General features: G+C 40.5%; 1 protein-coding gene across 1 annotated transcript in view; it reads left to right on the forward strand.

The window, feature by feature from the left end:
* LOC121512245 (contactin-associated protein-like 4) overlaps window positions 1-16,048 on the forward strand; it is a 227,242-nt gene that overhangs the window by 168,669 nt on the left and 42,525 nt on the right. Inside the window, exons 14-16 of the mRNA XM_041791414.1 lie at window positions 4,099-4,261; window positions 9,415-9,542; window positions 10,157-10,327. Of these exons, the coding sequence (XP_041647348.1) occupies window positions 4,099-4,261; window positions 9,415-9,542; window positions 10,157-10,327 (462 nt within the window). The remainder of the gene's footprint in view (window positions 1-4,098; window positions 4,262-9,414; window positions 9,543-10,156; window positions 10,328-16,048) is intronic.

Raw genomic sequence — 16,048 nt, forward strand, 5'->3', positions numbered from 1 at the left:
GGTCTGGGGACAATTTACCAGGAAGTGGCCCGCCTGACCACAATAAATGCATAATCTGAGACTAAGGCGTCTTTGGCGTTCACTGGGGGTTAACCTAGCACGACCTAACTGCATGGGCTCGTCAACAGGGGTAGAGGAGGACTCACTGGAAGGTCTAGGTCTAACAGGGGAAGAAGGAGTGGGTTGACCAGAAGGGGGAGCTATGGTACGGGACCTGAACGACCTATACTGACTCCGCTCCCTCCGCCTCTCCCTCAAACGATTGTCTATACGAATAGCTAAAGAGATAAGGCCCTCAAGGGAATCGGGCTCATCCCGAGAAGCTAATTCATCCTTAAGTTCCTCTGACAGACTTTTCAAAAACACACCCTTAAGTTCGGCCTCCCCCCACCCGCTCTCAGAAGCAACAATGCGGAAATCAATGGAAAAGTCTGCCACAGACTGAGAACCCTGGGAGAGGGAAAATAAGCGTTTTGCTGACTCTTGACCCTGAAGAGGATGATCAAAGATGCGACACAATTCACTAGAAAATACCGAATAAGAGGCTAACACTGGGGACTCACTATGCCACACAGCAGTGGCCCAGCGGGAGGCTTTCCCGCGTAACAGATTCATAACAAAGGCTATTTTAGCTCTGTCAGTGGGGTAACTCGAGGGTTGCTGGTCGAACACTAAAGAACAACGTAACAAAAAACCTCTGGCGTTACCTATCTCCCCTGAAAAGAACTCAGGGTGAGGGACTTGAGGCTCCCTAAAGTGGGGGATGGGAGGAGGAGGTGAAGGATCTACTGAGGGTGGCTGATTGTTAACAGGTGGAGGCTCTGGAGAGGGGTGGTGAGGCTGAGTGGCTGAGAGTAGCTGTTCTGAGATGTTGGAGACCTGTGTATTGAGAGTCTGTAGAGATTGCATGATACCTTTGAGAATAGATTCGTGCTGGCCAAGTCGCTGTCCTTGATGAGTGATTGCTGTTTTGAGGGTGTCCGAGTCCGCTGAGTCCATTTTCTGGCCTGAGTCTTCTGTTATGTGTTGGTAATGGCTGAACCCAGGATGCGGAGACGGATAGCAGTTTTGAACAGGTTTATTGTACAGGTAAGTGGAAACAGGAGGGGTGAATCCAAGAGTCCGAGAAGGAGAGAGAGTGCTGGAGCTGGCTGCGGTGATCTGGGCAGGAGGCACTGGAAGGAAATGGAGAGGCACGTTAGAGGTGAACAAGAGGATGACAAACACTAGAAAATACTCAAAAATCTCAATGGTAGAAACACTGGTGAACTTCTCTGGAGGAATCTCGTGAGAGAAGGAGCCTGGAGCTGACGATTACCGTGAGGTAGGTAAGACGAGACTCAGGCGCTGTAGAGAGCCGCAGCAGGTCTTAAGTAGCGCTCCTGATGAGTGATATGCTGCAGGTGTGAACTCTCCACAGCACAGGGAAGGGGAGGAAGCCTCAGGGAGAACACAGTAAGGTTAGCAGCCAGTCACAGCCTCCGGAAACCGGAAGTTCCACAAAAATAAAACGACTAAACAAAGTAAAACACCACAAGAGTATGCATATTACTCTCCCATCCAGCGTCAGCATAGCCGGGTAGGCATAGGTACTTAAAGCCCATGCTTTACAAAGCTCCCACTAACATGTATAAAACTGTTCAGTATTCACTAGTGGCCTCTTGCTCAGTCAGTCCCTTTAACTTTTCTTCATGCCATCTGTTACCATCCTTTGACATCTTTTAGTCTCATTCGTTGAATCAGACAGTGCTAAGATGGGCTAGGGGCTTCTGTTTAGCTAAAGGAACCACAGCCTGCTGCTAAAGTTACCAAGTGTTGAAAGTCGGAAAGGAGGGAACTCTGTGGGAATAGCAGTAACATCATTTTACATGTTAAAATTTTTTTGTCTTACTTTAAAATAGTATGAAGTAAAGTTACCTTCATTTTCCTTTTAAGGATAGCCTGTGTTTATTATTATTATCATTTGAGTGCAAAAATAAATTAGCATTAACCAAACCCAATCTCGTAATCTATTGATCTTTTCATGTTATAGTCTCTAGTAGACACTTTATGCCTCTGGGAATTGAGGTGAATTCTTTTTAGCTCTATGAACCAAGCAATTATCATTAAATGACTTTAAATGACAAGGCAAGATTTCCTTTTCTGTGTGGCGTTTACATCTATGATGTAACGGCCTTCAGTTCTTCTAACCCTGGACTAGCACTGCTTATTCAATTAGTCTCAGTTTTCACAGTAGACTGTCTGGAAAACACTGAGAGTCACTGAGAACAAAGTTGTATTAACAAAAAGGTAGTCAAAATGTTCAAGTAATATTTGCAAGTTCTGTTTAAACTAATATCTGACAGACTCTTAAAAATTCTGTAATTCAAAATTGTAAAGGGTGGAGTTGTAAGAAAAAAGGACAATTTAATGGAGTTGGGTAATATTGTATTAATTAATTGTATTAGTTAGTTTAAAGTGGAATTTATGATTGCAAATGCCTTTGCAATAAAAAAGTATTTTAATTTTTTTCCATCTAAAAGTATCACTGCTGTTTTACAAGTATCAATTTAGCACCAGTATCGGAAAAAAACCCAAACCATACCCAGCCTTAATGGTGGAATAGATTTAATTCACATTTTTTATGGAGTCATTAATGATAACTGCTGATTGGCGTCATAAACAGTGTCAAACAGATTTATGGCTCTAGATGAATTGTTTCATCTATAATGGACTGTGTGTTGTACTTGGATGCAGATATCTGTTTACCAAGATGAATCAATCAAGAGAGGGAACTGTGGATGGGAGCTGGTTTGTCATTAGCATTGACAAAGTTCTGCCTGTTTAGTGCTGGCTTTATCTGCACCAAAGCCTGCTGGTACATGATTGGTTGATGCAACTTGGACTACAAATATGATACTTTACATAGTGAAAATCAAGACCTCTGTAAACTGATGTCTATGTAGAGTCTGGGGTCTGTATTTAAAAAAAGAGAGGATCTAGTGATTCCTCATGTCTATGGAGTCTGTAAATGGGGATTAACCAAGCCTAATTCAGTCTTCCATGTTTCTGTATTACATGACATCTACCCAGCAAGTCATGTTCAAAAATGTTCTCAGATTCTTAAGCTTTTATTTTGGCCCAATAGGCCAGTTGTGAAGGTTTTACACTCAGTTATAATCATTCTACCACCAAATGATTGCAGAATAGACATTGATTGGATTTTAGTGGATGGAGTAGAGAGATGATACATTTTCATCATTTGAAATAGGAGAGAGTATTGTGGTTGAGTGGCACACTTTACAAAGTAGACTTTAATTCATCTGAGGGATCTGTGTTTGAAAAAAGAGATGAGTTGGAGATTTAGTCAGTGAAGTAACTAATTAAAACATAAATTACACATCTGTTGTGCATTCTCTCCTTTTCAATTCTCAACAGACGCTCTGATTTTTAACACAACTTGATTTCAAAAACAAATTATCAGCTGCTTTAATTCTTGGCTGTTTTCAGCTCTCCAAAAATAATTTCAATTGCTAGTCTCATGATAGACTTTAACAAATGTATTTTCACCTTTAGATTTTCTCCAGAAATCTAAACCTTCGCATTTGAATCTCTGTGTACTTTAAGGCCCTCTTATGGCCGCTTCATCAGGGAGAGTCAGCGCTCATTTTTGACCATCTCTTATGGGGAAACAGAGAGGAAATGATGCATGCTAAAAGTAGAGCTGTAAGTGTTTAATAAAAAGCAGCAACTGGAAAGTGCTGTCTTGTTTTGAAATCCTTTGGGAGCGGGTTTGTTAGACAGGAAGACAGAAAAGGCAAATAGCAGGGGGATCGAGCGAGACAAAAAGATCTTCCCCTGTCTCATTTAATATGCATGCTGACTTAAACAGAAAAACAAAATATATACTAAATGTGTTTTGGTGAAGATGTAGATGAGTGAGAAATATTTTCTAGTCAGCTGTCAAATTCTCTGTGTAGAGCTTCTCCATTCAGTTGTTTGTTATGAGGATTAATGTTTCAACATTGTGTTGATTCATGGAAAATTCACCTCTGCTTTGCAGCATAATTAATCCATGCCGTGCAAACAAGGATTTAATTGTGTGTATTTGTGTTTCAGAGGGTTCTCCGTTCAGCTGGTGGGTAGGAGGCCCTGGTCCAGGCCAGATCCAGACGTACTGGGGCGGTGCTCTGCCAGGCACCAGACAGTGTGCATGTGGTCTGCAGGACAACTGTGTGGATTCAAACCACTACTGCAACTGTGACGCTGACAACGATCAATGGTACTGTTTTTTATGTAGTTGTTCTTTGGTTTCGAATGCATTAAAGCCCTGGAGAACACAGAAATATGAATGAACCATGATATCTACCAGAATATCTGTAAAACTTCAGTAGTAGTAGTGATTTTGGCAGTAGGCTATTATTGTGAGGGGTCTGGCTTCAGACTGTTCATCTCTGACAGGGCCTCTCACAGACCGTTTATCTTAGATGCCATATATCTCAGAAAGAAGCAAAGTGCTTTAAACCATGCCCTCCATAATCCATGTCTGGCAGTTACATTCATGAACTAACCTTATTGCAAACATTGCAGAAAAAGTTCAGAAATAAAACAGAGAAAAGGTCAGAGGTCTAATGTGGGATTTAGTTATGCATAGAACCATTTTAGAACTGGTTACACAAACGATGGCTTGCTTTAGCTTGGTTAGCTTTAGCTAAAGCTAACATAGCTACCCTAGCTGCATAATTAATGTTATTACATAAGCAAATGTAGCCAAGTCAGCTTTAGTGACAGAAGCTTAAGCAAATGTAGCTCAAGCTAACAGAGTTATGTAGATGACATACTTACATAGCTGCTACAGCTAAATGCAGCTTATATAGCTTACAGCTACATAAGACACACGAGCTGTGTTTGAATGTTTTCATGGAGAATGAGCTTCCTGTAAGCAGACTGTTTATTAACAGTTTTTTAAATCAGGTTTTGCAGGTCAGATTTGAACTTTAACTTTTAGTGTCCCAACCATTACCTCAACCCTGACACTAACCCTAAACGGAAGTTTAATTTGATTTTATGTATTGAAAGTGTGAGTGTATTTCCATTCTGAGATATACGGCATGTCAGATGAACGGTCTGTGACAGTGCCCGCCAGAATTTAAAGGTCTGCAGCCAGACTGTCTGAATATTTTTGGTAGTAGTTGGGTTTTACTGTATTTCAAATGTAACTGGTAGAAAAAAAATGCTATAAAAGAAAAGTACCAGCAAGAACTCAGATCTGGTGACATACTAACATATAGGTTTGTCTGCTGCAGTGAAGAATCCCTCTTACACAGCTCTCAGGATTAAATCTACAGTAGTATGGACATGAGGTTTTATGCATTTTGGTGTGTTGAAAGCAACAATGCTGCTTTTTTTGGAAATTAATGGCAAAAAATTCTTCAGTGTTCATGCATATTTGAGTACTTATTAGCCAACATTGTCTATTTTGATTGGAAGCTGTTCACTTGAGACACTTTCTTTCCTTCAATAAACTAGAAATAAAACTGGTTCAAACACAGCGGTAGCAACCCAGACCACTAACTTCTCTACTGCAGCGGGAAGCTGTTCTTGACCACTAGGGGGCAGTTCATTGAGTATGTTGTGTTAAATGAAGGCTATGCATACAGTCCACAGGGATGACTTGGACCAAATTCTGTCAGGACTGGGAGTAGCAGTGATTGAGGTGACAAGGTCTGTAGCTTCTGCACATGTGGCGCCTGCTTGGTTAAACCCTTTCCCTGACTATTACCATACATATGACTGCATGTAGAAAGCAGGATATTGGTTTCCATTAGAAGACGACTATAAAATCTTCCTCTGATCCAGTGGGGGGCACCAAACAAACTAAAGGGAACTAAAGAGGAGCCTTAAAGCAGCTTTAGAAATGCAGACATCTCTCTGAGGGTTTAAGGTTTCTTTTGAAAAGACAACTGCTCTCTGTTGATACTTTAATGTAGTCTCACTGAGATGTGTCTTACTACTTTTATGAAGACATTAATATGATGCAGAGTTTAATGTCACATCTTTTCATACTGAACAGAGAACCATGAGACATCTGGGACTAATCCCTAGAAATTCATACATCCCTCCTCATGTCATATCCAATCCTTTCTTTTAACTCCTTTTGTCCCAGCAGTATTGGGTTGCCTTCCTCAATCCTGAGACAAGTTCTACCCATTTTCCCATATTGTGACCAATCCATCTTCAGTCTACATCACCAAAGGGTCTTATTTCTTATCTCACTGCCTAAATCTCTTTAATTCCTTTTCTATTTTTATATAACTTCTCTTGCTGTAGATATTTAATCACATTCATCATTTCTGCTTGTGTGTGCACCAATCCAAGATTATTGTTGGAGTTAAAACACCACAGAGCAGACCATGTGGGTTGGATGTCTGGATGAATATGTCATTGAGTGTCCATTTGGAAAAAGCCTCCACATAATTAACCTGGTACACCAGATGGATGTGTTTCACACATCCATCTGGTGTACCACTCATAGACAGTGTTTGGGAAAGGGCAGAACCTTTGAAAAAAAGAACTCAGAGGGTGATTAGATGAATGTTCTGTCTGTCACATCTTTACTGGCCCATCAGAGCAACAAAACACTTAACGTAGCCGTTATGAAGCTGCAACCCTACCGAAAGAGTAAACTCCATATAGAACTACATAACGCAAACCATGGCGACTGTAGACATGTCAGTACACAACTTTTGTCGTTTTTGAAAAGAAAACAACTCAGTGCTGTTCTTTGTTCTTCTTTTAACGAAGAAAAGTTGTCAAGTTCTGATAAAATTGGCTCTTTAGCAGCATCCATGCTAATGTCTTCCGCCATAATTGCACCGGCCTCTTGCTGCTGCTTGTTTACATCACGACTCCGCCGCGCCCGAAAGCACTGCTCCCCGACGCTGATTGGTCCTGTCACTTTCTAACCAGGCCCAAACGGTTCAGATGGGAGCTTTGCAAGATGGATTCGCCAGTGAGAAACACGGAAATGGGGGTGTCCATCTGCTTTGCAAGGTTACCACACAATAGCTTGACTGCTGTTATGTGGGAAAAAGAGGCAGCAAAAGTTCTGCTAGGGTATCCTTCCAGTCCACAAATGTAATAAAGTGGTGCCTTCTACAACATAGTAAAGTGCCTATTAGGGTAACCCACTATTGGATAAACATGAGAAAGTGCCTCCTGGGTGCCCTTTCAATGAAGCAACATGGTAAGGTGAGATTTCTTTCAGTTGCACAAAACATGGTAATTTACTATTCAGGGTGGCTTGCAGTTGAAGAAACATATTAAGGTGCTTTCTGGGGTGCCCTTCAAGTGGACAGAGAATGACTAGGCTCCCTGGTGCTCCCTTAAACGGCAAGACATAATTAAGTGCCCTGGCTGCCCTTCCATTGGATGAAACATTGTAAGGTACCTTCTATGGTGCCCCTCTAGTGGACAAAACATGGTAAAGTGCCTTCTAGTGTGCCTTTCTGGTCAACAAAATGGCAAAATGACTTATAGGGTTCCTTTCTGGTAGACAAAGCATTGCAAATGTGCCTTTAAGGAGGCCCTTCCAGTTGAGAAGACATTGTAGAGGGTGTTCTAAGGTGCCCTTCTAGTAAAGCCTCTGGGGTGCCCTTGCAGTGGAGAAAATGTTGTAAACTGCCTTAAGGGTGTCCTTTCAGGCTTCAGAGCATGGTATGGTGCCTTTCCAGTGAACAAATCATGGTAAACTGATCCCCAAGGTCCCCTTCAGTGGGCAAAGTATGGCAAGACACCATGAATGTCTTTCAGTCAGTCAATACATGGTAATGCATCTTCTTGGGTGCCCTTACAGAGGACAATACTAGTCATGGTGCCTTCAAGGGTGTTCTTTGGGTCAATAAAACATCCAGGATTCCCTCCCAGTGGACAAAACATGGTAAACTACCCTTGAGGATTATTTTCTAGTTGACAAAACATGTTCAAGTGCTCCTAAGTGTGATCTTCCAATGCATTAAATGTGGGAAGTGCCCTTCCCTACCTGGACCAAGCTCCCCAAAATGTCTGGCTTAAAGAAAACTTCCACTCTCTGATGACCCTCCTACCCTAAGTTCCTTGGTATGAAGTACATTCTCACTAACGACCTGACTTGTGTATCTCTATTAATTAAATTACTGACTGTTCATAATTCATTGTCTTTTGTAGTATAATCACATAATGAAAGAATTTTACAGGGTATCTAACGGTCAAGCTTTAAATGTACGATAACTTTTTGTGTGCTTATGGCCCCAGCAGCTTTTCTTTTCTTATTTTCACCCCTTACCCCTCAAACATCCTGGGTGCACCACTGCTTCTTATGCTCATCCTCTGAATCCTCTTTTCAATATCCTCCTCTTTAGTTCTTAATGAATCACCATAGTAACTCTTACTCTCCTTGTACTTCCTCCACTTTCTTCTTTTCATCTTTTAATCCTTATCCTCCTCCTCTTTTGTCTTCTCATTCTCCTTAACTTCTCTTATCTCCTAATTCAATCCCATTTTTGTGCTTCTTTTTACTTTTCATACTCCTCATTTCATCTGCCTATCCTCCCCCCCGTCTTCATATTTGTCTCTCAGTCTTCCTCCCATCCTTCTCCTTCTCCTGAACTTTTATCTTCTTCAACTTCACATACACTTCCTGATCTTTTTTTCTTCAATATTGTTCTCCCCCACCCTCTGTTCCCTGTTTCTTTTATTACTCATTTGTCATTCTTATTTCCATTTTCCACTCACTTCACCTCCTCTTCCTGATGTCCTCCTATACCTTTTCCTATGCTGATTATTCCTCTTTTATCCCTCCCACTCATATCCCTTGTCTCCCTTTACCTCTCCACCTTTTTCAGTCCTTAAGCTATCACTAAGGGCTGCACGGTGGCACAGGGGTTAGCGCTGTTGCCTCACAGTTAGAAGGTAGTTCACTTCCTGGTCAGGGCCTTTCTGAATGGCGTTTCTCTCCCCATGCATGCGTGGGTTCTCTCCGGGTGCTGCGGCTTCCTTGAGCTGGTTGTCTGTCTCTGTATGTCAGCCCTGCTACTGGCAGGTGACAAGTCCAGGTTACACCGCCTCTCGCCCAGTGACAGCTGGGATAGGCTCCAGCCCCCTGCAACCCCGAATGGGATAAGCAGTGTAGAAAATAGATGGATGGAAACCTTCACTATACTTCCTTGTTCATCTCATGATTCCTTCTACAGTTCCATCTTGTTTCCTTTCTTCTTCTTATATTCATTTCCTCAACAAACTTATGGCTACCATCATTCTTCTCCCTTTTTCCATCATCTGTTTTTGTCTTTCCTTCTCTGACACCTGTTGACAACAAGTTTTCTTTCTTTTGTCTTTTTCCTCTCTTACCTCTTCTTCCTCTTCTTTCTTCTCCATCCTTTCCCTCCCTCTCTTCAGGACTCATGACTCCGGACTCCTCACCCATAAGGAGACCCTCCCGGTCAAGTCTCTGGTTCTTGGTGATGTCCAGCGTCCGGGGTCTGAGGCTTCCTACAGAGTTGGCCCTCTGCTATGTCATGGAGACAGTAAGTAAGCCTTATCTCTGTCTGACACCATTCCCACGCCTCCATATGGACATTTCTAAATTATTTTACATTATGAGTCTGTTTTTAATGCAGTGTTGTTTATCACTCAGTAACAAATGAAACTGATGTAAAGGATTTCCTCTATTCATTCTCTCTCTGCTTTTTAATTTGTTAATGGATAAATAGTCTTCGGATAATTAGCTAATTAGCAGACCAGTAGCTAAAATATGACAGCTTTTGTGCTCTTTAATAACTGCTTCTAATGAAAAGATACTCTGTATAATAAATGAACATAAGGGCAATATATTTTACCTGCTTTAATTGCTCCTAATTTCAGCCTTCAGTTTAATGAGCAGATAAATAAATGGCCTGAGAGATAAATCAACATAAATGAGATAGCATAGCTGGAGTTCTGTCATGGTTCTTAGCTAATTAGCTGAACAGTTGGCTCATTTGTTTACTACATAATTTTCATTATGCAGCCATCGTAATGAGATTTTTTTTCATAAGTTTTGTTCCAGAGTGATATTTAAAAAGGGTTTATATCTCTGTATGTCAGAAAACAAAAGAAATAAAAGACGCAAAGCATTAAGAAGTGTTTGTTTGTCTCTTAGAGAACTTCTGGAACGCAGCTTTTTTTGACAAAGAGACGTCTTATCTCCACTTTCCCACCTTCCACGGGGAGCTGAATGCAGACATCACTTTCCTGTTTAAAACAACCTCCTCCTCCGGGGTCTTCCTGGAAAACCTGGGCATCAAGGACTTCATCCGGATTGAGCTCAGCTGTGAGTAAAAACTCAGCAAAGTTCTGCTTCATTACTTAAACATTGTTCAGAGTAACTGGTAGAAGCAGAGACAGGCTGATGAAGTCCCCTGTTCCATGAAATCCTGTTGATTATTCTTGGGTTGACACTAGAGGCTTTTATGCTCCTGTTGGTTCTGTGTAAATGAGATATTTATGCAAACAAGATTTTTCCAGCAGCATTTCTAGTGTGGACGCCATGCATGATTTGGGAACACTAATGGCAGAGACGCGCAGGATGTACTTCCAATGAGGCAAGAAAAATCTCCTCTAAGGGTGCTAAATTGAAAATCTGTCCAGCAATGTGGAGTATCAAAGTCTTCATGGAAAAGTAAATATATCTTTATTCATTAAAGAAGAATTCGGTGGCTGCTATTTTTGTTCAGAGACGTGTCACTTTGTATGTTTATATAAGGGCTTTAGTCAACCAAAAAAAATCATGGTTGACCCATACACCGACCAGTCAATTGGTCGTGCAAATAAAAAAAAAAGAACACCTAAAAATCAGCTTAATCCACAGTCTGAATGATCTTAAAAATGAACACAAGCTTTATGAAGCATTATTAAGTTCTTGTATCTACATTCTGTTGTACTAAAATAAGAGCTGACTCAGAAACGTCAGCGTGAACCTGCCTTTAATCATACAGTTTACATGATCATGGCACCATAACTCTTTGGCATCATATAGAAAATATCCTGAGACAATTGTTTGTATTCATTTATAACCATTAACAAGATCTTTTATTCCAGCCTTGTGTCATTTATGAGCGTATGTCAGACCGCCTGCAGCGTTTATTAACTGATGTTTCTGCTCTCTGTCTGTCTGTCACAGACACAAATGCTGAAGTGAACATTTCAATCTGATGATAAACGGACAATACCATGTATTTACTGACCATTGAATTAAACAGGCCATGGGCATTAGGGCTCTGACGGAGGACAGAGGACCCAGGTAGCAAAATTGGACTAGACAAGACATGGACCAGTTGTACTCCAATTTTGGGTCCAAATTGGGAAAAGAGGTCTGCCCTAGTGTCTTTTTGCACTATAGTCCTGGTCTGGTGTGGAGTCATGTGATGGCTCTGTAACAGTTTTGGACCAGAGTAGGTCCAGATAAATGGAAACCAGGTTAAATTCTGTCTGAAATCTGGTGCAAAACTGGCACAGCTTTGAGTCAAATCCAGACCAAACAGTGCCAGTTTTGCAACAGATCTGGGCCAGATGTCTTTGCTATTTCTCGGATAGTAACAACATTTGGCCCAGTCCAGCTCAAAACCGGCACAGCCTGTGCCAGTTTTGAGCAGATCTGGACTAAACAGTGCCAGCTTTGAGTAAGATCTGGATTGAACAGTGCCAGCTTTGAGTGAGATCTGGATTGAACAGTGCCAGCTTTGAGTAAGATCTGGATTGAACAGTGCCAGCTTTGAGTGAGATCTGGATTGAACAGTGCCAGCTTTGAGTGAGATCTGGATTGAACAGTGCCAGCTTTGCGACAGATCTGGGCCAGATGTCTTTGCTATATCTCTGATAGCACAGATATTTGGCCAAGATCCAGCTCAAAACTGGCACAGCCTGTTCTGGCTTTGAGCCAGATCTGGGCCATATTGTGTCAGCTTTGAGCTGGATTGGGTCCAAATGTGTTTGCTGGATGTTTTCTAAAACTACAAACTCATCAGCACCGAACCAGGTGCTTTCCTGATTTTTTACCAGAGCCATTTGTGGCATGCATGAACCATTTTACTGTGCTTTTCAAATGACATTTAATTTTGTCCTATTAAGAGTAATGACAACAATTTGATCAAAGTGCCATTTGTTTATTGTGGCACTGTGCATCACAACACTGCACAAACATCAGTATTTTGCAGCACAGTATTGCACTGAGCCATTATTAAACAATATAATTCAAATGTAAGCCTTAAACATTCATATTTAAAGGGTGGTATGTTCGTTTTTTTTTCTTAAACTTGTTGCATGTCTTAATGTTCTGAGTTTTATTTAAACAGGAGTCCTGCATGTTAAGATACCTTTATTTTTTTTAATTAATAATAGTGTATCTAATGTTAGTTTTGGATAGGTCTGCACTTCTGTAAAGTGAGGCTTAATTGTTTGTTTTCTGGAGGAGAAACCTTCAGCATGAAGTATGATACATGTTTCAGTACTGGCCACATTGTTTGAGAGATGATCTCTGAGCTGAAATGTAATCTCTGTTTAATACCACTCCTGTCTTTCTTTCTCTTAATCTCTCACAAACAACCAAACACTGACGTTCACACAAACCCAGAGGACAAATGGCAGCCCTCCTCCCTGGGGAAACCCCATCATTGTTACAGCAGAGCGCGCCTCTTATCTCGCTGCAGCACTATTACTGCTGTTATTATGACAGCTGGTGTTGAGATGACTGTGTATCATTATTACTGCTGTTAACATGACTGGAGCCGGGCCAGAGAGCAGTCTCTTAATGAAGTTATGCCTCTGGGTTTTTCTATCAAATAGTTCCACAGTCCCACAGCGGCACAGCTCTCCCTCCTCTGTCAGTCTTGCCCAGGAGAGATGATGATGTGTGCTAGCACAGATGTCACCGCTCTGCTAACTTCTACCCTAGCGTGGGCACGCTGGCAGTTGTTATGATGGATGTGAGGAGTCTCTGTGGCCTTCAGCTCACCTCCCTTTATGATAGGTTAAGTACTTTAACCTTACATAGCAGTGTGATCACTGTGAAGGCTACTATCTTTAGTATGCTGACGTAGATTAGCTGTGGGGGTACCCTCAGGGATCACCAAGGGACAAACAAATAGGCTGAAAAAGACAGTTTTGCATTAAATTTGGGTATCAGATGACTTGGAATGCATTATTATGTCTTTAAATTCCTGCTGCCTTTAAAGTTGACTGTTCTCAATCTATCTGATGAAAAGACAAAGTGAAGAAGGAACTAAAATCCAGCAGCATCCAAGTTTAAAGTTTAAAGGACACACTTGCTTACAGTAATGTGAAAAAGTATTTGCCCCGTCCCTCATTTCTTTCTCTTTTGTTTTTCTTTTTTTGTACATTTGTCACACCTAAATGTTTAACATCGTCAAACAAGCTATCCAAACCTACCTGCTCCTACCTGAAAAAGTAATTGCCCCTCTTCTTCAGTCATGAATTAACTGGGATTAACCACATTTTTTGGACAGCTGAGATAAATTTATCTGGCCACAACCAGGTCTGATTACTGCCAGACCTGTTGAATCAAGAAATCCCTTAAAAGAACTCGTCTGACAGGGTGAAGTAGGCTAAACGATCTGAAAAAGCAACACATTATGCTACAATCTGAAGAAATTCAAATTCCATAGCATCTATCAGTCTGGAAAGAGTGACGAAGCCATTTCTAAGGCTTTGGGGCTCCAGTGAACCACAGTTAGAGCCATTATCTACAAATGGAGAAAACTTGGAACAGTAGTGAACCTTCCCAGGACTGGGAACAACAGTGTTTGTTTTGACAGCAAATTTTAATTTTAGTCTTTTTCTTTTGAATTTTAGTTTTAGTCACATTTTAGTCATTTCTACCCTTTTTAGTTTCAGTCTAGTTTTAGTCAACGAAAACTCCAAAAGGTTTTAGTCTAGTTTAAGTCCATAAAAATGGAAAAATATCATGGATTTTGAATGTCTGATGAAAACTATGTTACATTTTATTCTAGTTTAACCTTAAAGCCTCAGAACACAAATAATAGCCAAAAAAATTCTGGAACTGAAAAGTTCATTTAACTTTCTACTGAAATTTTAAAAAATCCAAATTTATATTACCTATAATAGGTAATAGGTTCGTTTCCTTTAGTTGTCAGTGCAAGCTGTTTCTAGATCTGGGGGAACTGATATACCAGCTACACAGCTAACGCTATGGAAGCAAACGGACAGGTCCATCCTCGTGGACAGGTCGTGACCTGTACATTCACCAAGCTATGAAATAATCATCGAACATTACAAGACGGAGACGTTTTAAAGTTAAATGCAAAGCCAGGACTACACTCCAGGCAAGGCTGCTGCACTGTGTCACTCCGCCCAGTGGTTTACTCAAGAAATAGTTCTGAGTATTTGCTTCATGTGTCGTAATATTACATGATTATACGTTATTATTTCATAGCGTGGTGAATGTGCAGGTCACAACTGGTCCACAAGAGCGTTTTGGAGTTGTTGGATTGTGTATTTGATGAGTTTGATGAGGGAAAGCAAAAAATTCCATCTGCTTCCATAGCGTTAGCTATGCAACTGGTATATCAGTCCCCCCAGATCTAGAAACAGCTTGCACCGACAACTAAAGGAAACAAATCTATTACTAAGACTATGAGAATTATGGCAGTGGGCAAAATTGCCAAAATGTTGAAGTATCCCTTTAAAAGGTTAAGTCATCTTGACGAGAAATGAAATTAATTTTAGTCAGTTTTAGTCATCAAAGATCCATAGTCTTAGTCTAGTCTTTCTCAGGGAAAAAGGGTAGTGGACAAATACTTTAAGTCATAGTTTTAGTCAAAAAAATGTACACTGATCGACAGCTGATCCAGAAGGTCACTAGAGAGCCTAGAACAACATCTAAAGATCTGCAGGCCTCACAAAGACTCAGAACACAAAGGCTCGTCTCACATTTTCCAAAAACATCTTGATGATCCCCAAGACTTTTGGGGAAATATTCTATGGACTGATGAAACATAAGTTGGACTTTTGGAAGGTGTGCGTCCCATTACATCTGAAATAAAACTATCACAGCATTTCATAAAAAGAGCATCATAACAACAGTCAAACACGGTGGTTGTAGTGTGATGGTCTGGGGCTTCTTTGCTCCTTTAGGACCTGGACAACTTGTCGTAATTGATGGAACCATGAATTATGATATCCATCAGAAAATCCTTAAGGGAAATGTCTGGCCATTAGTTCATTACCTCAAGCTTAAGCATACTTGTGTTATGTAGCAGGATAATGAGCCAAAATACACCAGCAATTCCACCTCTGAATGGCTTTAAAAAACAAAATGAAGGTTTTTAGCTAAATAAAAACAATTTTGCAAAGGAGAGATTGCCAGAATTGCTCCACAATGACTTGAAAGACTTATTGTCACAAACAGTTGCTTGCAGTCGTTGCTGCCAAGGGTGGCACAAGTAGTTATTAGGTTGAGGGGGATTACTTTTTTGCACAGGACCAGATAGGTTTCTATGTTTTTTCTCTTAATACATGAAATCATCATTTAAAAACTGCGTTTTGTATTTACTCGAGTTATCTTTGTCTAGTGATGATCTTAAACATGTAAGTGTGACAAATATGCAGAAAAAAAAGAATCAGGGAGGGGGCAAATACTTTCTCCCAGCACTGTATGTGTAGTTATTGAGCTGAGCAAACATAAACTTGCTAACAGTAGTCATGTTGCTTGTTCTCAAATCAGTTTATTACTATAAAGATAAGGGGACACCGGTTTTAATAATATAACTACTGTATAAGCAGTTTTGCTTTGCTTTAAATGAGTCTATTAAGAACGCTGTTCAAGTTGGAAACAGAAACACCATTTAGAGATAAATTCAAAGCTTTTTATGTATTTCTTTGCCTTGTTCTCCTTTCAATCTTGATGCTAAAGTGAGTTTTTAGAGACTAAACATAACTAAGCTCAGCAGGGTCTTTAACTAATTATATTGTAAGTGATTTTTCTTTTCCGTTGAAAACTCTAATGTACAGTTTAACA

The sequence above is a fragment of the Cheilinus undulatus genome, linkage group 7 (genome assembly GCF_018320785.1).
Source record: "Cheilinus undulatus linkage group 7, ASM1832078v1, whole genome shotgun sequence".
Classification (NCBI taxonomy): domain Eukaryota; kingdom Metazoa; phylum Chordata; class Actinopteri; order Labriformes; family Labridae; genus Cheilinus; species Cheilinus undulatus.